The sequence below is a fragment of the Falco cherrug genome, chromosome Z (assembly GCF_023634085.1).
Source record: "Falco cherrug isolate bFalChe1 chromosome Z, bFalChe1.pri, whole genome shotgun sequence".
Taxonomy (NCBI): Eukaryota; Metazoa; Chordata; class Aves; order Falconiformes; family Falconidae; genus Falco; species Falco cherrug.
In genome coordinates, this window is record NC_073720.1 from 52,843,942 (window position 1) to 52,870,520 (window position 26,579).

The 26,579-nt window shown below is 39.2% G+C and overlaps 1 protein-coding gene across 2 annotated transcripts in view; it reads right to left on the reverse strand.

Moving 5' to 3' along the window:
• The window catches only part of SLC44A1 (solute carrier family 44 member 1), a 63,886-nt gene that overhangs the window by 20,869 nt on the left and 16,438 nt on the right, over nt 1–26,579 (reverse strand). For both annotated transcript variants that reach the window (XM_055699269.1, XM_055699268.1), the window contains exons 2-5: nt 24,761–24,850; nt 22,143–22,285; nt 13,218–13,354; nt 820–913 (exon numbers count right to left, since the gene is read on the reverse strand). In XM_055699269.1, the coding sequence (XP_055555244.1) occupies nt 820–913; nt 13,218–13,354; nt 22,143–22,285; nt 24,761–24,850 (464 nt within the window). The remainder of the gene's footprint in view (nt 1–819; nt 914–13,217; nt 13,355–22,142; nt 22,286–24,760; nt 24,851–26,579) is intronic.

Sequence of the window (26,579 nt, forward strand, 5' to 3'; positions counted from 1 at the left end):
TTAGAACTGATATAATTTAATACATTTAATAAAAACGTAACAGAAAACTGTGCATTGGAAAAGTCTATGCAGTTACCACCCACTACTGAATATGTTTGAGAAGCTAAACTGAGAAAAGAGAATGTGATTCTTCTTGAGCGAGTGGAATTACTGAGAGAAGGGCGTGCACCACAGCAAACACATCACTTTTCTCAGCCATGCTCATCTCCAGTTCTAGCCAGCACAGCTAGCAAGAGTTTCTGGAGCTAAGAACTTTTCTATCCTACTTCACAAAAAGCAGTCTAATATAATATTTTAAACAATAAACCCCAAATCAATCTGTTTATAAAACAAGAGCCCTCTTTTTGGTACTTGCCCACCCTCATATTAGCCATTTGGGAACTGAAAGAATAAAAAATGAAGCAATTTGCTAAATCTGACTGGCTAAAGTAAGGTGTAAGAAGTGAACACTGCAGAGAGCTGCATGTCAGTATATCCCTTTTTCTCCCAAAGATCTAAAGTGCTCCATAATAGTGTCTGATCTGCATTACTGATATATTGCTGAAGGCGATAAACCAGCTGATACTCAGCACAGTGTCAGTTACATGAAGCAGAAGAGAACTTGAAGGTACCAGCTCAATAGTCTGAGTAACACATGCATGGATAGTTTGGATTTTTCTTTAAGAGTTGCTTTCAGAGTCTTTTAAAAACATGTGGCAATAATACACTAAAACATCCAGTTGTAAGACAGAATAAATCTGTGCTGCATATTTTCTACAGAACTGTCACAAACAAATCTCTGCTCCCTCTACCCCCAGTCAGGCAAGATGTTAATATTACCTCTCTGGAACAGGATATTTAGGACATAACTTGGCAGCCCTTGGGTCTGTAGTGTATTCTGATGGCAGTAGTTCATAGCTACACAGAGTGGATCCTGTTGAAAGGAAAAAAAAAAGAAAAGACTGATGGGGAAAAAATAAAAACCAAATATTCTTATTCTTTGCAAAAAGCGTTAAAATTGATACACATCCTGATTCTGCAGCTCTGCATGTTATTACCACAAAGTTATGCTACAGTTCCTCCTATAACAGAACAGTGAATCAAGCCAAACATAGGCTTCAGTGCAACAGAATGACACTCCATCTAGCTTTGGGTCTTCCAACATTTGTGTATTCCAGCAGAAATGGCTAATTCATAATGCAGTGTAAAAAAGAACACAAAGCACTTTGAAGTCATCCTCCCCTGCCACTTCACCACACTTTTTTCTCCATTATTTTTAGTGCATGAATATTGCGTAAGACAACATTCATTACAGAAACGTTCAAGTGTTTTTTTAGGGATTTTTTCTGTGTTTTCAAAATACAAATGTTCTATAGACTTCAGAGGGAGAAACAAAGGAACCAAACTGCTGAAGTTAGAAAGTTGGCTGAAAAATAACACAAGCTCTGCATTAGATGTCCAAAACTTCTAACAAAGCTAACTCTCTGCATAAACAAATTGGCAACACAATAAAGATCAAGTTGCCTACAACAAAATTAAAATATAATTTAAGGTTTCCTTAGTACCTGACACTTGCTTAATGGAAGTATGTTACCTAGACAGATATCCTTCCATTTGTCTATAATCAAGATACTGAACATCTGAGCCAATGCTTCTAGAAATACAGCAACGGCCAAATCAGACTGGCGCAGGGATCCCTCAGAAACTGGAGGAAGAGGTAAGAAAGCCTCCAACAGTATAAGCTGCCTACCCAAAGACGAGTTTCTTCCCAAGCTTGTTTGCTATCAGATTGCTTACTCCCCAGCACAAGGGCGCTGGATATACAGCTTTTCACGTCCTTTTTTCCTATATAATAAACTAAGGACATCTCGATCATCCCTATAAATATTCAATTATTTCCATTATGGAAGTCTCCTCTCCAGAAATACTTAATCAGAAAGAGTTCTATAAAGCGCATCCAGATAACACATACACACTTTTACCCAAATTAAACCAAGACTTTTGATAGACAGCTTTATCTTTGCCTGTGTGACATCAAACAGAAGTATTATTTGTAGATACTGTAGAATATTATTTGCAGAAATCTTGTTTACCATTGCCACATTGCTACCTCTATGAAGAGACATCTTCTATTTACAGACTGAAAGAGAAGACAAAGAGCAGCTGAGCAGGCTATCCCATGCAGTCTCTGGAACACTACTTAAATACCACTTCTACGAATTAGTTTTTTGGGGCCAGGTCCAAAACACCAAATACACCATTGAAGAAAGTTAGATTTCCTGCAAAGAGAAGATATCAGGTAAAATATCTAAACTTCATTTTCAATTATACTGTTTATATGAATCCTTATGCCTCTAATTGCTTATGTGGAAAACATTGTACCAGATAAACAGACATCAGACGAAACCACCTTCCTTACATTGCAGTTGAAGACACAGTGTCTAAACGTAAATATTACTATTTTTGGACAAAAGGCTCTATAGTGCCACAAAATTTTTTAATCTGTTCTTATAGATACAAAAACTTCTGGATCAAGCACATTTACAAATAACGCCAGAATTTGATGGAGGGGCAGCAGTAGAGATACGTCCATGTTTATCTTAAAAACAGAAGGAAAAAGAAGATTGCAGATATTCACATTTATTTTGCTTTGAATATAGGCTTAAAGCTAAGTTATAAAGATGGTAAATAGCCAGCTGAACATGAGCCAGCAGTGTGCCCAGATGGCCAAGGCAGCCAATAGCATCCTGGCTTGTATCCAAAATAGTGTGGCCAGCAGGGCTAGGGAAATTATCGTCCCCCTATACTCGGCACTGGTGAGGCCACACTGTGAACACTGGTTTTGCACAACAGACATTATAGTGCTAGAGTGTGTCCAGAGAAGGGCAACGAAGCTGATGAAGGGTCTAGAGAACAAGTCTTATGAGGATCAGCTGAGGGAACTGGGGTTGTTTAGTCTGGAGAGGAGGAGACTCAGGGAGGACCTTACTGCTCTATACAACTACCTGAGAGGAGGCTGTAGCAAGGTGGGTGTTGGTCTCTTCTCCCAAGTAACAAGCAACAGGACAAGAGGAAATGGCCTCAAATTGTGCTGGGAACGTTTAAGTTGGATATTAGGAAAAATGTCTTCACCAGAAGGGTTGTCAAGCATTGGAAGAGGCTGCCAGGGAAGTGTTTGAGTCACCAGCCCTGGAGGCATTTAAGACATGTAGATGCGGTGCTTAGGGCCATGGTTTAATGGTGGACTTGGCAGTATTAGGTTTATGGTTGGAGTCAGTGATCTTAAAGGTCTTCTCCAACCTAAATTATGCTATGAGTCTATTCTATGACTCTATGATGAGAACAAGAAGTTCTATAGGAAGAAGTGTGTGTGGGGGGGCTGTATGTGGATAACTGAATTCAGATTCATGACAGAGAATGTTTGGTGCCAGCTTGGTCATTTTGCACTACCAGTGTAGAACTACATTATAATTACCTTATGCAGAGGCCCCCACACCTAAATAAGCTTATGGGGCACGGGTGATCTGTGGATGCCCATGTTCCCTTGTGACTTCTAGCAGTTTGCACAGAAGAGAAAATGGGTATACAACTTACTATGGCCAGGGAAGAAGGTTCCAGGCTCTTTGCACAAATGTGTATCTGAAGACCTTCTGTTTGGATCACAAATGTAAGCCAAGCAGAAACCAAATCCCAGATCATAAGCCATTCAAGCAGGACTTGTAGACTAAGGTAACCCAACAAACCCCTGGCTGTGGAGGAAACCGGAGACATCTTGCCAGGTCCCTCTGAAACCAAATGGCATGTTCCCTCCTGTCATGCAATGGAGCAGTGGACGGCTCTGGCTGCCACTATTATCTCTTGCCTTGGAACTGCTCTCGGAGCTCCTTTGGATCTCTTCCCTTCAGCTACATACCTCACATAGTGTGCTGCTTTAAACTCCCAGCCAAGCAGAAAAATACTTTCATGGAGCTTGACAGACAAGGGACATAGCCACCCTGCATCTAATGGAGCTACCAGCCCAATAGCTGCAATAATGCCCATGAGATTTATTTGTCTTTTTGTCCTACATAATAAAGCAGAATAAGTTTTTACTATTCCCATATATCTTTCTTCCTTTGAAAACCTTCCAACTTCTCTAATATTGCGTAGGAGTACTAGAACCCAAATGTGAGCTGAAGTAATGTATAACTTTACATCAGACTTAAACCAATTTCTTAACAAAAGAGTCCCTGTGCATCAATAAATAAAAGTTTTAATTTTGTAAGGTAAGAGTCTGAATAATGGACTGCATTCCTAAACCTTCCACCCCATATCAGTTATTCTGGGTTAGTAGAGACTGTCTTAGCACAGCCAGCCTTATTATTGCTGTTTGAGTTTCCAAGGTCTGCAAAAGTTTAAAGAAGAATTCAAATAATCTACTGTGCTGAGACAAGTACCAAAGACACTACTATCATTCCTAAATTATTATAACTTGTAAATGTTTCAAAAATATTATGGGTAGAATTCAGAGAACAAACTAAAAAAATCATTGAAGTAATACATCCTCTGCTTCCTACAGCAATGCATGTATTTCTTCTGCAGAAATCATTAGGCAAACAACACTAACTGTCCTACAGGGACTGTATTTGAGATCCCAACATGTTGTAACCTTAAAGAAAAATACTTCTGAACTACGTGGAGCAACAGGTGCCAGGCTACTGGTGAGCACACAAGAGTTTACCGATCCCACAGTGCTGTATTTGGTGCTTTCACCTACAAAGTGGTATCCTGGAGACTCTACACAGTTCTGTTCCATGGTTTTATTTCCATTAATAAAAGTTGCTCCAGCCACTGCAATAATCTGGAGCCATGACTGGAGCAAAGTATTTCCAAAGACAAACTTTCAACTTTAACCTAGCTGTAGGAACGACAGCCACTACTTCCTTTAAAAGCCTTTCTGTTTTGGCTAGACTTAGATTAGTAAAAAGCTGAACAGCTGCTACCTCTGGATTCCTAAGAAGAGCTACAGTTAGCACAAATGATGTAAAGATGCTGTAGAAAGCCAGGACAAAGGTGGGGAACTAAATCTTAGTTCAAAGATTCTTTCCAACTGAGCAGGCAAATTATTAAAGGTCTTGCATGCTCCGAGGACACAGTACACAAAACAACAAGACACAGCCCCTCCTTTCCATAGCAGTGCCCGTAACAGACAGTTCCATACTAACCTAAGGTGGTTAGATAAAACTACACTTAGAGACCAGAGCTCCAGTACAGCTTTTCTTCCTGTACTTGCTGTGTTCTAAACAAACATACAAAACTCCTGCTACATCAGCCTCACTATCAATATCAAAATTTTCAGCTTGAGAAATGGCAAGACTTCCTAAGTCAACCGCTAAGACGACTAGCCCACAGAGAAACCACTGACATTAACGCTGCCTGAATGGTAGTGGTGGAAAGAACACCAGGGGCTCTGCTTCCCATTCTGAGCTGCTCAGTGGTGCCTACCCATCTATCAACACTGTTTGAAGGAACTAAAGCAAGGACTTTCAGACACAAAAAAATGGACTCATATTCAGAGTAAAGGATTTCAGCAGAAAAATACAGAACTGTGCAGAGATAACCTGGGGTATCTTCAGTACCAGGAGCAGTACAGTCACCTTAGGAACTTACGAATATGTTCTGCTTAAGTTAGGCACAGCTCCAAGCAGCTCTACATTCCTCCTTTTAGAGGCATGTGGCAAAACACAGACTGAGAGACTAGAAACCGCAGTTTTGATAAGGTGATTTATATGAACCTCCATGTATGTTCTTACCATTTGGGGTCTGATTGACAGTATGTATATGCACATATGTGACATAACTGACTTCTAAAAGACCGTATGATGAAGCAGAAATTATAGTTTTAAAAACTCTACATCTTACTCCATTTTAAGCATTCTCTCTCGTTCTCAAGCAACATCCTGTTAACTCCACCAGTAACATGAGTCCTTTAACACAGGAGTCAAACTCCAGGTAAATACAGAGACAGAAACGTGCAGAAATGTTAGCAGGATTGAGACTGTTTAAATCACAGCTACTGGCCTCTGTACTTCTAGCCCAATGCTAATTACTCTTGGGTTTTGGGTGTTCTATGACCAAGTGTCACCAACTAAAACACAGCTAGTATTGTGAGTACATGAGACTCAGACAATTATACTTGACCAACCCATGCAATACAAGCTAGATGTATTGACAGGTGGATATTGACAGAGCTGGAATTCACTGGTATTCAGGAAGGACAAGGCTCCCAGACTCTAATAAGGACGAAATACTTAACACTCTTCTCCTGTTCTGACTCCAGAGCTTGCCTCAAATCTATCAAACTATCAGCTCTGAACTGTTAATCTCAACCGTATTACCAGTCTGGAGTGTCACACAATGAGAGAACTTGGTACGCTACCAATAACTGCATATTATCCTAGCATACTATGGACTAACAACATGGCATAGAAAAGTGGAAGCGTAAAACACTGCCTTTATGTATCTGTAGGGAATTGTGCCGCAAATTCCACAGCTCAAACCCACAGAACAGGTAGGATGCCAAGCACTACTTCCAGAGAAGATGGTACGTTACTATCTATTGCTGACTTCTGCCAGTAACAGAACGATGTTGCATGACATCAGAATTAGACCAAGGACTAATAACAAGACCTTCTCTTCGCAAACTCCTGCCAAGTGGAAAAAGGTTCAGGCCATCATGAAAGGAAGTAACACCGATGCTGACCAGACTTCCTCCATTCTTTGTCTGTACATCTGACAACTGTAATTATACCCTGTCTACAAAAACAGGAAGTAATTCTACTCAGAGCACAAGCACTAAGTTTACATAAAGTTCAGTATATATTGTATAAATATTATTTAAATTTATTTAAATTATTAAATAAAAATATTATTATAGATTGTATAAGTTTCCTATTTGCCCACAGGTTTTTAGAACAACAAAAACATTCCATAAGCAGACAAGTTCACATTTGATGCTTCATTTAAGAATGGAGTAGCATTTAGCTGTGCATAGATCAGCATCGGAGCTGGAAATGAGTGAGAGAACAAAACCTCGAGTTCTTAGCCATTGATTTGAATACAGCCTGAGGTAGCGGTTAATGTGGAAGCATCTGAGGACTGTACAAACATACCTGAACATTGCAGCTCAGCCTTTTGCAAACGGTGCGGGAATAGAGGCAGAAGGTCAAACAAGGATACAGCTGAACCTTAACACCTAAATTTAATTTCCGGGCCCGAGCAGAAAGGGCCCAGAAAAAGAGTGATACCTTGAGATGAGCAGGAAGGCACAGGACAGACCACTTTGCAGTCAGGACTTCTCAGATTAATAAAACAGATTTGTTCTTGGTAAAGAAAGCAAGCTTCATTCCTTAGATCTATCCACTGGTGCCTTCCAGAAGCACAGTGTGAGTTTTGAAGGAAAGAAAGTAAGGATTGCGCATATCTAAACATCTAGTTGTTGCAGAAAGACACACCATCACTTCTTTTAAAAAGTGAGCATCAGAGGGCAGGAAAAATGAAGCTTGCTTTAATAAATAAATGTGGGACTGAAGTGAAAGTAAGTATTATGTAGCGTCTGCAAGAATGTTCCAAGAAAAATCCAACACAGAACATCACTAGTTAGATCCACAACTGGAGAACACAAAGACAACTACTGCAATAGCCAAGCACAGTTGCTGTTACAACTGTATGTTAAAAAACCCCCAGACATCAGTCAGAATGCATATACACATATTTTGAGTTGAAATAAAAAGCCCAGACTATCCTCTTCTCTATCTCTCATTCTTATGAACAGTACAGAAAGTTGAAAATAAGTATTAATTTCCCCGTTACTCCACTCATATTTCTTCCAGTGCTAAATAAAATCAGCTATTCTGGAACCAAATTAAAAATCCATATAGTTAAGTTCCAGATGTTTCCCTTACTGTATCTATAGCTCTCCACAACTTACAGCTCAAGGATATCCTTGAATATTAACCTCCCATTTAATATCCAAGCACTATTATTCTAACAGTTTATCTTTTGGTATCTAAAATATCCTCATAGCATTATGGTTTTTAAGTTAACCATAACTAGTGTGGAAAAAAATCTGGTTGATTCCTATTAATTTAATTTTTCACCTCTAGTTTCATAGTATTCAGGTTATGAGATCAAGGAACATTGTTTTTTTAAACCATAACTAAGCTATTGCTGCTTTTAATGACCTTCCTCTTACTGATATTCTTCTCTTTTCCAGGCAGAAGAATCATTTCCTCACGATCATCCTTGTTTCCCTTCTCAGTACGTGTACATATACTGAGAACATATTTGTATGTGTGTCCATGTGTGTAAGTTTAAAAAGTTTTTAAAAAACCACTTTGTCAAGACCAGAACACAGCCCTTATGCTGCTAACAGAGCATGTTTACACAAAATACAGTCCTTACTTTTTCCCTCTTCACAATTACTAAACAGTACACTTTCAGACAATGCTGTAACTCCACCTAATCCTGATGATCCTCAGTAGCTTCACAATCTTTCCCAAGTATCAATAACCATTTTAAAGTAAAACACTAAATACCTAACAATGGCTGTTTCCCAGGCCTTTGTTCTGCACACATCCTTTTCCATTATTCTATTACATTTGATACCAGATTTTTTTCATGTAATTCTAAATAATTCAGTATCCACAGCAAGATTTATTACCTCACTGTTCCTCCCCCCTTCCAAATGGTTTATTAACGTAATCATAACACAACACAGTATTTCTGGAAGACTCCGCATGCAGCCACCTTCTGTTGCAAAAACAATTTCATTCTGACTAGAGGATCCATTTCCAACACAAGACAACCCTGACAAAGTGGCAGTGGATGACTCCATACCAGTCATAGTGTGCTTTTATTCCAGCCATTCAAAAAATGACACTCAAAACTATACTCAGGTTTCCAGAGACCTAGTGGTGCAGAATCTCTTTACCCATAAGACAACTAGAACTAATATGGCACAACAGGCTTCAGGAAAATCACAAGCAAAGGATTAAATTCTAACCAGCACACTTTTGCTAAAAACAAAGAGGAGGGAGGATGGCGGGGATGGGAACAGAAGAAGAATGTCAAGAAGCTGGCAGCAACCCATGTAACTGCTGTTTCTAAGGCAAGTACCAACAGTAACTGCAAAGACATACTTTGATTACCACACAAGAAGATGTCATTATCTTCAGGCAAAAGAAAAATCCTTTTTGTTTCCCCTACAGTTCCTTGCCATAGGTCAGAGAGGTGACCCACTCTTACTTAGCCAGACTGATTTTCTTTATCGTTTCAGGTCAGTCTCTGTAGCAGACTTCATTTAGCTTTACCTCTGGCTCTATCTAAATCCACCCAGATCTCAACTAGCCTGGCCTAGCTACAGAATTCTAAGAACGAAGATGCCTGCCAACATGCCGTAAAATAGAAATTTCATTTTAAGTTAGTAAATGTGCATCCAGACATTTACAGAACAGATAGGAATATCAGTTCCCACCATGACCTGTCAGTATAGTTATTACTAAATTAAACACAACAGAAATTGTGCCCACTTGTTTAGTGTCTCTTTTTAATAATGACATTTCATTACTCATTTGGCACAGTCATATATGAATTACATCTTCAAGGACATTTCCAAAATGCTTTGGCAAGTCCTTGAAAACAGCACTGCAATATTTCATGGACATAAAGTTTTGAAGCATCAATCAGCTCTCTGGAAAAAACAGCTTTCAGTCAACATTACTCAAAATCCATACTTTAAGTGCCAAGACCAGCAAAAACAAATTCCAAGTACTCCTGGCCTAAGATCTTCTGCCAGGTGAGAAAATCCTTGGGAGACCAGCAGCAGCCAGTTTGCAATATACAGTATTCTCAGTTGTGTCCAACGCATAGCTCTACAAACTCAAGTATCAGCATGGCTGTGTGTGAACAGTGTTAGAATGTGCTCTCAGTCTTTCTGCATCACTATGCCTTTCCGCACCACCTCCAGAAGTCGCTCCAGAACATTCCTATACCTTACTAGCTGCACCTTTGCACAGGCTGAAGATCTGAGTGGTCAACTGCCCAGCTTGTTTCTTCCCTTTTTCCTCCTCTCATAAAATGTACCAACTGGTTCCCAATGTTCTGGGTGTCAATTATTCTGACAGCTTAAAGGCATGCCCTTTCTTGTTTTTCTAAAATTAACCAAGCTTTGTGAGGGATTGCCTTCTTATACAGCAAGATACTGCAAATGCAGGACCTGACTGTGGGACAGTAAGTGGGATGGGGGCGGGAGTGAAGTTACTTTCCTGAAATAGTGCAGTTATTCACCAAATCAGCTCCTTTTCCCAAATTGCAGCAGAATAGCTAGTGCATCATTACTGATTCAGGAAGCCAAAAGGCTGCTTTGTCATGAAATGATCTTCATGCCTCAAGAAAGCATTTTCCCTGCCCTGAATGCTTATTTATAATCTTGCTTACAGAAAAATACAAGCTGTACTGCACAACAAGTAAAAGCACTGCCATAATTGCTCTGAACCTTAGGGGCTGGCTGTTCTTGTCACGTTATGTAGAGGGAATCAAGTGCCTTTCCCACGTTGGGAAAGATACCGTAAATTCTAAGCTAGCTGGGAGACCATACCTGATGTTGATGAAATCACTAATCAATATAAGGATGCTGTAGTATCTTTTACTACGTTGCATCTTTTGATAAAGATGTTCAGATTTAAAAACCTTTATTTGAACTTATCATACCACTTCTTGATGGACTGAGGCACAACAGAGAACATTTTTGAGCTGGAAGGGTTCTTAAACAGTAATTTATGAAAGAGTTCCAAGGTGCATGGACAAGTAAGGTGCTCCCAAGGATGGCATGTGAGCTAGCTGAAAACAGCTAACTCTCAAATGTATATGCAACAACCTACACAGAGCTTATCCCCAGCACAATTGTGACTTTCACATTGCAGGAAAAGTTAAAGCTTTCAGAAAGGCTCAGCAGAGCAAAGTTAAGAGTTGACTGTGGTCTCTACCCACATATTAAAAAAATTATGATGGTTTTATTGTTGAGTGTCAGAAGCTGCAAGACTGTGAAAATTCAGCATTTATCACAAGAAACCAAACACATATGTCTTTCCCTCCTTCTTCAGAACTTGACAGGTGAACTCTAAATTCTAACTAGATATCATCACAAACAAAATGCAATTAAGCTCTGCACAGTCATGTTCAAAGCTCTCACATTGCTTTATTATCCTTTTTACAGTGGAGTCTATGGTCACTTGAAAAAGAAGGCCAAACATCCTCTTCGGATTAATTAATTTCAACCCCCTATCATAGTTACTAAGTGGCTCTCAAAAATGATTCTGTTTACTGAATACTTTAGTTTTGGTACTAAATCACTGTTCTTGCTCTATTACAAGACTGAATCATGCTTGAACTTTTACTATACATATGCAATAGTTAAGGTGATCAATACTTAAGCTGTTCATTTGCTGGAAACCATCACTTTTTGGAACCCATACAGGCTGGTGAACATTTAAGCAGAAACATAACCATAAGTATTTCTCTGAGCTGTGTGATTCCAGTCTTGAACAGAGTTCATCTACAAAAGGAAAGCTCATTTTAGGTTAGAACCTGGTTTTGATAAGTACAGTATCATATAATGAAACTTAGGAATTGAACTCAGTAACAATTCCGTTCAAAACCAGGTTTCATACTTTTGACCAAGCTTCTATAAATCAAAACAACTGGCTGTGATATTAATAATTCAAAAAAAACGTATTTTACCTTCAGGTTTTAAAATCTAAACCACCAAGGGAGATACAGTTGGAATGGAGAATCATGAGAACAAGCCACAGCATGTTTTAGGAAAACAGGTTTGGTGTACTTTAAAAGATGGCTATACTGAATGTATTTCAGGCACAGTTAATGAAAGATTTGACTTATAAACACAGAAATAACGTTTGTGGTAAAACAAGGCATGGCTGCATTTCATTACTTCAAGAGGTACTTAAACACTACTAATGACCTTGACTTCATACCAACAAATAACTGGCTTGCATTAGTTTAAGAAAAACATAGCGTGTTCAGATACAGGGTAAAGAGCAGAACTGTAGATACTGGCTAGTTTCACTGTGGGCTTGCATTTGACAGCAGCGTACAGATCACATGGGGAAGCTCCCGTTCCCAGAACACCCACTGCAATGGCACAGTTGCTGGTGCAGCTCCACACATGCTGTAATACCACATGGTAGTTCAGCTCCCTCATTCACACACGTATGCAGGCACAATGCAGTGGGCCACTCAAGGGCACTAGCAGTGTCCTAATGCCACATCAACTCACTCTGCTTTTCAAACAAGAAGCGTTCACATAACTTCTATCAGAACATAATTTGACATCCCACTTCCTTCTATGAAAAGTAATCAGTTTCACTGCTTTGAACTTGGTCACCCAGACTGACTCATCATTAGCCAAGTACTTTGCAAAGAAATCCTCTCACAGCATTTTAAAAGACTAAGTAGGAAGGCTTAGGACAAAAAACACTCCCACGTGAATAGCTGAAAACCCCTGAAATTTCCTCAAAGTTTTTACCTTTACTTTCTTTTGGAAGGTCCAAAATGCATTTTATTCCATGCAGTGTTAACATATGAATTGAGCTAGTAATATCAGTATTATTACTACAGAGAAAAACATTTATTAATACAGTTTATTTCTTTTACACTTCTTTAAAAAAGGGAAGTGTAAGAAAACAAAAAACCAGTAACTGCACTGTAGCACTGAATGAAGGCAGGAGTATTTTCACATCCACTGCCATACTCTGGACAGCAAGTGCCGTACAGTGGCAGCACTGCTCTTGCTAACGCCATATACATGTTGCCATTTCAACAGCATTATTCTTGAGCAGCAATGTCAGGACATTTCTGTAGTTATTGAGATCATACCCTACAGCCAGACATTCTCTCAAATTCTTGTTACATTTTGTACTCCTGTTTTAAAGATGGTCTTTCAAAACTGTCCGAAACATGACAAAACAGAAGCATACTAATACTTAGTATTAATATTAGTATGTATAAAAACCTAGTATATATAAATAAGATATAGTAACATTTTAGCTTCATAAAAATACCACCTTCTTTCTATTGGTATTTCTTACATTTAATTTTTAATTCAGCTACTACATGAGTCTTTTTTTAATCCTATGAAAATATCTGGTACCTGAACAAAAACAGACATGGGGTTTGCATACCATTAGTTTCTGCAAATTTCTGAATATCAGCCAGACTTTTTAGTTCTTTCCTTGGGCAAGCTGACACACACAAAGCAAGAGACTTGATCCTCTGATGTGCCAGGTCAATGTTACATGGATCCAAGAAGAACACATACCTAGGGAAGAAAAAAAAAAAGTTACTTCTATTTTAATTAAAAATTACAGTGAACAAGATCAATTTCATTACAACCTAAAGGATTCAGCCAAGACTAACCATCAGTCTACCCAGAAACACAGGAAATTCGATATTAGCAGAATTTTGTGGGTCAAAAAAATTCATGCACTCAACATAAGACAACACAAACATATAGATATTTATATACTTCTGGATCACACAGAAAGGATGTTTAACTCTACCAGATTCCAGGTCATTCAAGTGTTCATAAAAACAACAGCACTTCTATGATGCCTCTTCACAGATAAAAGTCTAAACATTCACAAACAAAAGCTTCACTCCAACCTTAAACATGACTTCAAGTTTTACAACTTTTCCCCAAAAGACCCAACAAACCCCATAAGGTTATACTTGGGCTGTAAAAATGCAGCTATTTTAATGATTACATAATGCCAGTAATTAAGAACAGCTTTTTGGTTTAGAATGATTTTCCACCCCACTAATCCACATGACAGAGCACATTAGTTTACTACTTATTTTGAAATAAAAATTGTTCAGATATTTCAAGTAGAACAACCTAATGTTCAAGTGTGCTATTTTAAAGAGATTTTATTTGCTAACTTACCATGATGAGTCACTGTCATTTAAAATCCAACATGTGAAGTACATATTATAACTTCCTACTGTCATCTCCTGGCTATACACATTTCATCACCAATGCTCACCCTACAGCACTGTCCATTCATGGTCTAATAAAGATGCAGGATGTTTTTCTATAGTGAACAAGTCTTCCAAACTCTTAAAATTCTGGTGATATAGTATGCACTGAAATACACTCTTTGTATTATCTAACATCACCGTAGGAAAAGACCATTGCTATAAAAAAATGCCATTTCTATTTTTGCAGTCCTCACAACAGGAATTCACTCTGTAATCAATAAAAAGCTCTTCTGCTCCTAGAAAGCATTTAGGTCCTGCCTGAACACTTTCAGTCTATACGGTAATTACTGCCTAACTTTCCCCCACAGAAAGACTGTTCTATTATCCAGTCTCAGTATACAGGAATTATTAGTACTTAGTACACACAGTCTTACTTCCTGAAAGTCCACCAAAACCCATGTCATCTGTATCACCTGTAATGTGGTAATAGACTACTTGCATTATTAAAACATTCTCTTTCCTTGTGCGTGCATCTATGAAAATTACCCAGTACTATTTCTAGATTTTTTTACTCAATATATACTATACATCTCAGGACTCCACAGATCATGGAAGTCTAAGAAGCCAAATGCAAACTTGAAAACTTCTGACCTGCAGACGCAGCCAAAGCAACTGCATGTCAGCAATAAGCCACTAATTCCACCGTTTCCCTTTGTTTCGAAGAAAATACTCTTGAGCTGATACCAAAACATGCAATACTTGTGTTAACTGGATACTCTTGTCATAGCTTCCTCTTCATGAAGGCAAGTGCCCACAGTTGCTATTTCACACTGTCAGGGTACATAGAAGGAGAATGTCTGCTCCTTTGAGGGCATCTAGTCAAAACAGCTGCAAACAAGAACCCACAGAGTCAAACCTGGCTGCCACGTGGTAAGGGGGTGTATGATGCAAACAAATCTAGTCAGTACACCAACTGGTAAGGATATGCAGAGAGAATTCTTATATTTCAGTATTATCTGGGGAAGCACCCTGCCAAATTGTGACCATATGGAAAAGGAGGGAGACAGACATAAAACTTGACCAGTTAATGTTAATGAAAACAATACCCAGAAACAAACCTGTTCAATCACAATAATTGATGGGCTATCAAGAAACTGCAGGCAGGGACTTCGCAACTCTTAAGGATGCAGATCTGAAGGTGCAGGATGCAGGAGGGGTCAGTGGAACTGGGACAGAATTCAGGGAGAAAAAAAAAAAAAAAAGAGGAAGGGCAGACAGAAAGGGGTGCAAAAGGGGACAGTTACATGGAAGTTGGTCAATACATTGGTCTGACGGAACCCAGTACCTGATCACTGCAGTCTGTCATATCCTTTTACTAAATCTTTCTTAACTCACTTTTTCTCTGCATAATTCTTGGCTCTATCCTATGCGCACAGATGCTGTAAGCACAAAGTGCCAGCTACTTGAGGGAAGCAGTGTGATATTTGGTGCCAGAAAGTGGAGTCAGACCAGGGGTGCGGGTGCCCCAGGCCTGTGGTGTCAGCTACAAAAGTGAATGGAGTCTCTGAACAAGTGACAAGGGCAGGAAGGAGTCTTGGCCACCAGCCACTGGGGTGGGAATAGTGTCCCCCAAAAAAACAGCTACAGAGGTGAAAGGGCTCAGCATAGTGGCTGGAGCAGGACCATGTCACAGTCCATGTGGTGCTGGCTGTTGACAGGGGATGAGCAGGTGTACCTTTCCCAAAGCACATGTGTGCATGTGTAACTCACTAGCAAACTCCAGGCTGTACCAGCTGGTGAGTAGGAGGCTCTGTGTCCAGGCATAAGTGTCAGGTGGATGGAAGGTCTGTGCCAGTATTTTGGTAGATCATCAACAACAGTCAGCATCAAACACTCAAGCAAACACAGCATTAATGTTTGCCAGTGAGCACCAAGATGCACAAGCTGCTGAATAGGGGGGATCCATGGGGTGAGTAGGAGGGCCTGGGTGGGCCGAGGGGCTTTGCTGGTACTTGGAGGATCTGTACGTGCACACGTGCTTGTAAACCCGGAGAGCGTCACATGTGGGCCTGCACTGGTGACTGACTGTCTCTTAGAGCCCACAAGGAGGAGCAGGGACACAGCTGCTTGGGGTTGTGTTTATGCAAGTCCCACATTGCAGGTGCTGTTTAAAGCAGCACCCTGTCAACGCTAATCCATGTAATCAGCTATGTCAGTGTCCCATCCAGATCCCTCAGTCCAGGCAGAGACCCCGATGTATCGGGCTGGGCTCCAGTGGCCAGACAGGAGGCTCCTCTGAATGTCCCTTAACACGTATTACGTAAGGAAACCAAGTCAAGGAAGTCAGCATTAAGAAGCCAGAATACAGCCCACTTCTACAGTGATTTGAACTCAAGGACCAAGCTGTAATTTTAATGGCCAGAAGAAATTAGAATATTTTGTAAAATGAACACTACAATTTTAACTCACGTCTGGAAATTTAGAAATACAATGAAACTATAGTGCCATATGCAGCTTTGACAGAAGTGTGCTGTGTTGGCATACCTTTAGACACATGTAATTCAAACACTGCATTGCATGGCTGAGAGTTCTGACAGCAGTAAGGCAGCTGCAAAGCAAACACCAACCTATCAAATCTGTGGCTTCAATCCATGGTCTATTTAGAAGAGAGAAGTAAGAATTTTTTAATTTCTAGCTGCTAAAACAAGACTCAAAATGCTAGGCACAGCATTACAGAGAAAAAGGTGGTTTAGTTTTTGTTTATAAAGCTTACTTATTGAAACTAAGTGATTTTACTGCAGAAAATTCCATGCTGTGTCACCACAGAAGACGTTTTGTTTCTCACTAGAAGAATACTTACACTTTGAGCTGCAATTTCAGTTATTTAGAATCAACAATAGACTAATTTGTTGATAAGAAAGTAACTACATCAGCAATACACAGACTAAAGTAAACAAAGTAATCATATTGTTAGAGATGCTTCAACACTGCAAATAAAAACTAAACTTCCTACAGCAAACAAATTTTACAACCCAGGAAGCATCTTATGCATCTTTACGAAGTATCAGCCCTACAGAGGAGGACTTGGGGGTACTAGTGGACAAAAGATTGGACATGAGCCAGCAATGTGAGCTTGCAGCCCAGAAAGCCAGCTGTATCCTGGGCTGTACAAAAAGAAGCATGACCACCAGGGAGGTGATCCTGCCCTTCTACCCTGCTCTCATGGGACCCCACCTGGCAGACCACATTCAACTCTGGTATCCCCAGTACAACACAGAGATGGATCAGTTAGAGTGGGCCCAGAGGAAGCTCAGGAAAATAATGAGGGCTGGCAGACCTCTCCTATGAAGAAAGGCTAAGGGAGCTGGGCTTGTTCAGCCTGGAGAAGAGAAAGCTCTACAGAGACCTTATTGTGGCCTTTCAGTACTTAAAGGAGGCTTATACAAAACATGCAGAGAGGCTTTTTATGAGGGCCTGTAACTATAGGACAAGTGGTAACAGTTTTAAACTAAGAGAGGGTAGATTTAGAATCATAGAATTGTTTACATTAGAGAAGTTCTTTAAGGTCATCGAGTCCAACCATAAACCTAACACTGCCAAGTCCACTACTAAACCATGTCCCTAACTGCCACATCTACGTGTCTTTTAAATACCTCCAGGGCTGGTGACTCAAACACTTCCCTAGGCAGCCTCTTCCAATGCTTGACAACCCCTTCAGCGAAGACATTTTTCCTAATCTCCAATCTAAACCTCTCCCCTGGCACAACTTGAGGCCATTTCCTCTTGTCACTTGCTACCTGTGAAGAGAGACCAACACCCACCTTGCCACAGCCTCCTTTCAGGTAGTTGTAGACAGTAATAAGGTCTCCCCTGAACCTCCTTCCCTCCAGGCTAAACAACCACAGTTCCCTCAGCTGATCCTCACAGGACATGTTCTCTGGACATTTCACCAGCTTTGTTGCCCTTCTCTGGATACAGCTCCAGCACCTCAATGTCTGTCTTGCAGTGAGGGGCCCAAAACTGAACAGAGTGTTCAAGGTGGTTCAAGGTGCAGCCTCACCAGTGCCAAGTACAGGTGGACAATCACTTCAGATTAGACAGAAGGAAGAAATTCTTTACTGTGAGGGTAATGAAACACTGGACCAGGCTGCCCAGAGAAACTGTGGATGCTCCATCCCTGAAAGTGTTCACAGTCAGGCTGCACAGGGCTTTGAGGAATCTGATATAGTTGAAGATGTCCCTGCCTATGGTTGGGGAAGTAGACTAAATGGTCTTTAAGTCACAGAATCACAGAACAGTCGGGGTTGGAAGGAACCTTTGGAGATCATGTAGTCCAACTCCCCTGCTAAAGCAGATTCACCTAGAGCAGGCTGCACAGGATTGCAACCAGGCTTTGAATGTCTCCAGATGAGATGTTCAAGACTCCTCAATCTCTCTGGGCAGCCTATTTGGGTCCTTTCAAACCAAAACTATTCTATGGTTCTATGATTCTTTGTTCTTTTTTGAAAAATTGAAAGTTGGTTAAAAGAACTTCTGAAATACGGCATGATGAAAAAGTTATTTGAGTAAAAATAACTGCATGTAATTTTTAGTATGTCTACCTCCTGTTGCCAAAAAATTAGAATTTTTAAGCTCATCTTTAATTTAAGGCTGAATCCTGTACATGAAGGCAAGGAAGGAAAGAGTTTATTAACTTTGCAAAAGTCATGGTCTCTGGAAATAAGGTGAAGTTGTCCATCCTCGGGCACGTAATTCAAAATTAACTTCAGTACAACTTCCAACTGTTTAAAACGCATAATTAATTTTTTTTTTACACACCTATAGGATAACCTGCCTTATGCTTTCTTACCATTTCGAGCTTACATTGCAATACATTTCTTTTTTCATTTCTGAAAGAAAAATCCCTATTTCTAGGCAATTAATTAAAAATATAATTTCAAAATGACCAGATGCTAAAAAAAAAGCTTCAACAATTTTGGCTTCTCACCAAATTTTGGCTACTTCTAGTAGCTTACTAGACAAGTATCCTATTGCCTATTCATGCCCATGAGAAATACAGTAAAGACACCTTGCAAAACAGGAAGACAAAAGGCATCATTATTTTGTACACTGCAGCTTATTCTGGAAGCACTGTGGCAAGTCATACAAACAAGCCTATCTTACCTTCATGTACTTTGTATGCTCTTAGATTTAGCAGTGTCACTGATTTTCTGTCAACCCTCAAGGCACCTCTTTATAGGCAAATGAGTACTTTACAGAAAACCTTTGCTGTGATCTACAAGCGCCTTATCACAATAATGGAGAAGTGAGTTTTAAGTGATCACATCTCTAAACAAATTATGGGTAGGGCATATACAGTTTCACTCAACCATGTGTGCTGCAAACTCTCCCTGGGTTTTCCCACTACCTAAGCCCCAAGGATTTTCCTGAGTCAAAGGCATTTATTAAGGTGGAATACCACCGTAACTCTTCCCTATAGCAGCACATGCACATCTCCTTGTACTTGAGTGAACAGCACAAACTGGATTTTATCCAAGTGGCAAAGTATGGGTGATAAAAAAATAATTCAGACTGAACTAGCATTTCAGAGACTTATATTTGGCTGCCATAGTCATCATTAATTTGTAAATAAAAGGTAAATTTTTTAACCCACTTATAACTGCCAGAACTTGAAAAGAAGCTTATCTGAGGCAGATAGGTTTAATGAGAATTCACTGCCAGGGCTAGACGATAATCCCATGTCTGACTCTAGAGCACAGCCTATTAAAGCTGTACTGTGTTCTCGTTGTAAAAATAAAAAGATGCTTGATTCATACTTTGTTGACGAGACCAGACTGTAAAAATCCTCCTTCCCAACACTTCATCTCACTGGTTTCAGCATATATAATGCACATGGGTCAAATCATATAACTGTGAGGACTCTGCTCTTCACCATTACCAACCAGATTTCCATATCCACACAGACCACATCCATTTCACTTCCTCATTACAGTGCCTAAAGGTCGCTGTCATTTACAGGGAAAAAACTGTTATTTTTACAGATGATTTACAGATACAGATGATTTCTTCCTTGGACTGGGAAATGAGAGTTGCAGAATTACCCTGCAAGCAGAATGAAATGAGAATAACTTCATGTTTCCAGAACCACATTTGTGGAGCTTAAAGCCCTTTCCTTCTCTAGACAAACCAAAATGTACAAGCAGGATGAAGGGTTTATGTTTACAATCTGTTTGGAAAGTACTCCTGTAAAATAGCATGAAATACTCCCATGAACCATACCACAGACACTGCAGGAACCCCATCTGCTAGAGACAGATGCAAAGCAGATAATTTGCTTGGCAGTTTTTCAGAAGAAACTAAAAAGCTATAGGCTGTACAAATGGGAAGGATCACTCATTTATATAAGAACTGGTCTCTTCCAAAGCTCTGTAACCCTGGACTGTACCAGAGGCACTTCACTGTGAAGAGTTACAGAATCTGCCTTGGCAGAAGGTTTTCCCTCACTCTCAACCAAACAGAGATTACAAAGTCCATTGATGTTGATATGAGCATATCCCATTCATTTGCTTAGGTAATGAATCAAGCCATGATACCTTTATTATGAAAACATAATTCTTTTGAACGTTAATAACACTTTGACAAGCAATGGGTTGTTGTTTATTAACTGTGTTTAGAACAGCCTATTTTTATTTGCTGTCCTTTGATCTTGCATTTACATGAGGAAATCACTTAGTGGTACGTATTTCTCCTCATGATGGCCTAATTTCTGTCACATGTATACTATCACACTATCAATTGTTATATTTCAATAAGGTATCCGAGTTTCTCTGCCTTCACACAAACTCAGACACCATTTCTTTCAAATTTAAACTTATATAAGAATTTTAAAATGCGCATTTTCTCTCACACCACAAGAATGACAATTTCATACTGAATACACCTTATTTTAGAAAATATTTAAGTACAAAAACCCAGGAAAATTATGCTGTGTTAAGTTCTAAACCCTTCAACCCTCCCTGAAGCTGTGATTAGATTAAGAAATTACTCTTTTGACAGATGGAATCTGTAAAAAGTTTCAAGTTATTTTATTTCGCTCAGATTCTTCCGGTAACACACCAACTACCTAGCCACATTAAATCTTAAACCAGATATTTAGAAATCTTCAGTCTAGCAACTCAAAATAAGCAAATCTCAGGAAAGCACCCTTCCCAAATAATTCACATAAATTATGGATTTTCTTTTAGCCTGAAAGCGTGAAGTAAAAGACTATCACACCCAGAAATTAAAGACATTTTAGGTCTTTGAAGTAATCAACAGTGAAAGAAACATCTCTTTGGTCAATTAATACCACTGTTCTAAGGTTAGGCTAAATAGTTTACTTTCTAAAGTCACCCAAGATGTACAGATGCACTCTGAGCACTGACTGGCAGACAAACCTCAGCAGATGCTCACAGGTTTTCAACCTGTCAGTCCAGAAGTCTTGTTACTCAGCTCCAGTACTACTACTGCACTATGAAGTTTTCCTGCACAATAGATAGGAAATACCTGTGCTGATTCTGACCTGTAAGCATGTGTTTTAACATGACACTGCTCAGAGTAAGAGTTGTGTGCTGCTTAAAAGTTTGGTGCATTTTCTCCACAAGCCACATAAATATATTTTGCTTACAGTTCAAATTTTAAAGTCTCATTTTAATATGTCAGATATATCCCATTTGCCCCTAAACTGAGTGGCAGAAACTGAGCATACAACATCAAAAGTGAATACTTTCTACACAGGTATCGAAGACCTGCTCCCAAATCTAAGAATACCTGTCACACCTAAAACTCTAGCAGACAAACAAAATTCTCAGTAGCCTGATACAATGTCCTACGTGAAGCAGACTCTACAAAAGGGAAATTTCTCAACATCTTAGCTGCACTCATACTGCACATTCGTCAACATATACTCTCCAAGTACTGTTACTGGTTGTTACAAAGGATTGCTGTTCTCTACGTGAGAAAACTGGGGAAGGGAAAAGGGATAGGCTAGCTCATTCCTACTTGTCCATTTAATTGAAAACCACTCTCAAAGGAAGAAAGGTTTTGCCCTTCCTGGTTTACAGAATGAAGCAATTTGATCACATACTCACTTCTTGTGTGTGAGGTCCAGACCACTGTTGACGACTCCCTCCACCTTGACATTTTTCTGTCCACAAATATTTCCATAACTGTCATATCCTGAAAGCAGTCTTGCAGCTGCTCCTGTGGCTATTGAAAAGCCACAGATAAAACCCTGGAGAAGAAAAACCCCCACAGTTTAGTAACGTTCTGTTTGACAGTTGGGAAAAGTCAGTTTAATTCATTCACTTCTAAGCAGAGTTTCTTTAAAAATTCCTTCAGACTGAAAAAAGGAAAGACAAGGACCATCCGAGAGAATGCTGTGTAATTATAAAATTTAATACAAGCCAAAAGAGGACTCAGATATCTAACATTGCATATTATCCAAGCACAGTTAAGAATCTTGAACGTGTTTTTGAGAAAAATTGTCAGGAAGCGATGCATGAAGCAGAAGGGGGGCCAAGGGCAGGCAGTGAAGGAGAGCTACAAGAAGAGCTGGTGTTGTTAAGGGTTAGTATGCATCTTAGAGGACTCAAGGCAGTCCAGATTTTCTTGCTTTAAGATCATTACTTTTTTCCTTCAAATTATGTGCTTTCAAAGATTAGCTAGAATAAGGAACCCTATCTGAATTAAGTTCCTTTTAAAGAAATCCTCTCAAGAAAGTGCTCAGATCAGGGCCACTATGGTTCCAGATGCTGGGTTCAAATGCAGGAAAGGAACAGCCACAGAGCAAGACAATGCAAAATGACTCAGAGTAATGTGGAAAATACCCAATGTCAGGCAGGTCTTGCTGTGAACTTGAGACACTTCACTAGCAAAACCAAGATCAAGGCAGTGATTATGCAAACAGGAGACTCGCCCAAAAGAATAATTAGCTCTCCAGCAACACCACTGACAGGGAGAAGTGAACCATCAGCTCACTCCACTACCATCAATGAACTGTTTTTACAGATGAAGCAAGCTAAGATTTAAGAAGGAGCAGCAGAGTAAACAGCTGAGACAAACGTGAGGAGCAACAGATAGAAGTGACAGGATCAGATGAGATGATGATACCAGGTAATAAAGTCTGCATGGCACAGTTAAAACATGGGCGGTTTTAAAGGTCTGAAAATACAGGAGAGGGACATTTTCTGATGGACGGGCTATACAGAAACTCCAGACAGCGAGCTGGGAATTATCCTTCTCTTGCCAATGCACTAAAGCACTTACAGACTTAATATCAAAGTGAGAACAAGGGGAAAGTAAGCAAAAGGATACCACAAGTAGTAACTACCAGCACTCATTTTCAATTTCTCAGATCCTTGCCATTCTGTGAAAGACATACTAGCAGGCATTTTACATGCAATAGCACTCAGGTTCTTTGCTGGTTCAGTAATGTTTTTTTTCCATATACACAGGTTAAGGGAAATCATTCAATTCCTCATCTAAGCTAATTTACAACACCGTGTGGATGTCCTCTCGACCCATAACGGTACCCAACCCTCCAAGTAAAGTCCCCTAGAACAGTGACTAACAGGGTATTTGACTCGAAAGGGTAAGTGCATTGTGTACCATATTGCTTAGACAGGAAAACCTGCAACATTCACACACAGCAGACTAATTTATAATTGGGGCAACAGGTAGGTATAGACTGAATAACCAGAGGACATCAAGAAAGGCAGAAAAAAACAACCACAAAAAAAGAGCTGCTTGTTTCAGGAAGTACTTGTGCTTTTTATGATTTTAAGAAATTCACATTACAGTGACAATATAGTTCATATGATTTAAACAAAATAGTTTCATCTTTGCACTTGAAGCACAGCCAATGACAATCCTCTGGGGAAAGAAAAATAAATTTTTCAAAGGAATAATTCCAAAGACCAGAAACCAAGGTACAGTAGAAAATAAAGCTGACAGCACAGAAGTCCCAAACTCTTAAGGGCTACTGCTTGCAAGACAGCAGTACAAGACAGTGACAGACATTCTCTGTTTAGAAAGAACAGCATACATAGGTCCATGAAACAAAACAAGATGAAAAAAAGTGTATTTCTAGTTTTCACTGATCTACAGCTCTTGGATTTTTTAATATAAAGTGTATAGTCTTGTGAGGCTGCTTTGAGAGAAGTAACCATTCCATCACACAGGACAAAGCCTGGATAACTTGGTAAGATCTTAGTATTAGTAATACAGTTGTTATTAGTAGGTGCTTCTACTAAGCATTCCACACACACACACAAAAAAGTGTCAACTGTTTGACATTCAGAATCTTTGTTCCTCAGCAAGAAATTTACTGTCATTTAATTCATATTAGCAAATAGCAGAACGATTTACTAGATTCAAAGCTATCATTTCTGGGACATGCACAGTCCCATAAGGAACTGAGTCAAGTGATACTTCAGAGCCACACTGAAAATGACTTACAAATGAAACTGGAGTTTCAGAGGAAGAGGAGGTGAAGCAAAAACTGGCACAAACATTAAATTATGGATCCTTACCAAATACCTTTGATATGTACGTATTACCCATTTCTGTTGTACTGATGGTTCCTACGACAGCATACCTTGGCCTTACCCAGTGATTAAGTTACTAGAGGATTTTAAAACCTCTAATGAATGCAAACTTGTAAACTATATAAGAATATGTAAGAAGACATTCACAGAGTTCTACTCACCATTCCTATGCAGAAGAGGATGAATAAGAGCAGCCATGGTACATCTGTGCAGCTGTGGTCCTCCAGAGGCTTCCACTCTCGCTTGGAGCTCTTACATGAGAAGAGAGAGATGAGGTTTAACAAAACTTTGTCTTCTGCTCATAACAGAGAAAGGCAGAAAATGACTCCCCAGGGCATTAACACAGGATTTACCTTTAAACTCAAATACAGCCGAAGCAGCTTAGTCAAAAAACTTAAAGAGTAAGGCTCACGAAAGATACTTCAAAGAAGAGCCTCCACTGGAAACTTGATTGACAAAGAATTATTTACCTAGAACACAGGACATTTACCCAGAAATTTACAGGTATTTATCCAAAAAACAGGTTATTTTCATTTGTATTTTTTTTTCCTAACAGATGAGAGAAGCTAATGGCACAGAATCAACAATATTTGCTATTGTAGTCCTCCACAGCTACCTTCCAGGAATCTGCTTTCCAATAACAAAAAAAAGTTAAACTTTTAAAAGCTCCCAAGTTTTAAAATACTATTGTCAGGTTTAACAAGTACAGTGTACATAGGAAGGAGGTAATAAATTGCTGTTACATGAACAGTTTTCTACCTGCCAAGAGGCAGCTGGGCTTAACATTTCAGCAAAGAAATCAAGTCTGTATCACCCAGGTGCCAGAAAGGAAAGTTGTGTATTTAAAAGATTGAAATACTCAATGATGGAGGCTCTATTGCAAAGTATAAAGACATAAAATTTCTTAAGTGTGTATACTCTGCTAAGGTAGTTAAAATCTGTTAAAAAAAGTCAATTTACCATACAGGCAAGAAGTTTTTTAAGAAAATAATAATTTTAAGAAAAGAATGAGCATTGGCTATAGCACAAATCTAACCACCATATCAGAATTTGTTTATAATAATAATAAAAAAATATTGATTATAGCTGCTTTTACAAATACATGGTTACACAGACAAGCTTTTCAATTAATTCCCACATGCTAACTGTTTGCCTATGTCTACTAAGACCCCAAAAATGCACACATTGTTTTCATACTTGAGGAAGAAAAAGAGATTGATATAGGGAGAATACAGAACAGGCCTCTTCACAGACAGAGCAAAAGAGGTTACCTATTCAAATTTTGAAATTTTTTTTTCCTCTCAGGATTCTGAAGGATCTTCAAGATTTTCTTGACAAGGTAGCAAATGTCAGTACTGAATTCAAATAGCATGGTTGGATGAGAAGTCAACAGCTTTTAGCTCCAGTATGTATTTTTGTAGATTTTTTTTTTCCAAACAATGCTGCAGCATGTAGCTCATGTGATATTGGCAAGGTATTTTTTTGCCAATTCACAAGCACAAAGCAACCTTTTCAAATACTAGCATTAGAAAACTACAAACTGGGTACAAGATAAATGTAATCCTACATGCACTATGCTTCAAAAAGCAGAGTTTAAGTAGCCTGCCTTTGCATTAGGGAATTCCATGCTACTTTTGGAATCTTTTATTAAGGAAGTTCCACTTGCAGATGTTGTATTTTATATACTAAAACTGTGCAAATTCAATCTGACTTTGAAACAGTCAAACTTCTTTTTTTTTTTTTTACTCAATAATCCATAGTGAGAGTTGCCAAAAGGTCACATTATGCACTCTACTACACTCATTCAACAAAACCGTCTTCTGATCCTGGTGGCTCACACTTAAAACTGACACACTATTCAAACTTAACATTTACAACAAAATTGTGACATTTATAGTGTTACAATTATCATAATCATAATTGCATACAATATGTAAAGCTTCATACTTCCTATTCCCAAATCCACTCCAAGAACTCTAG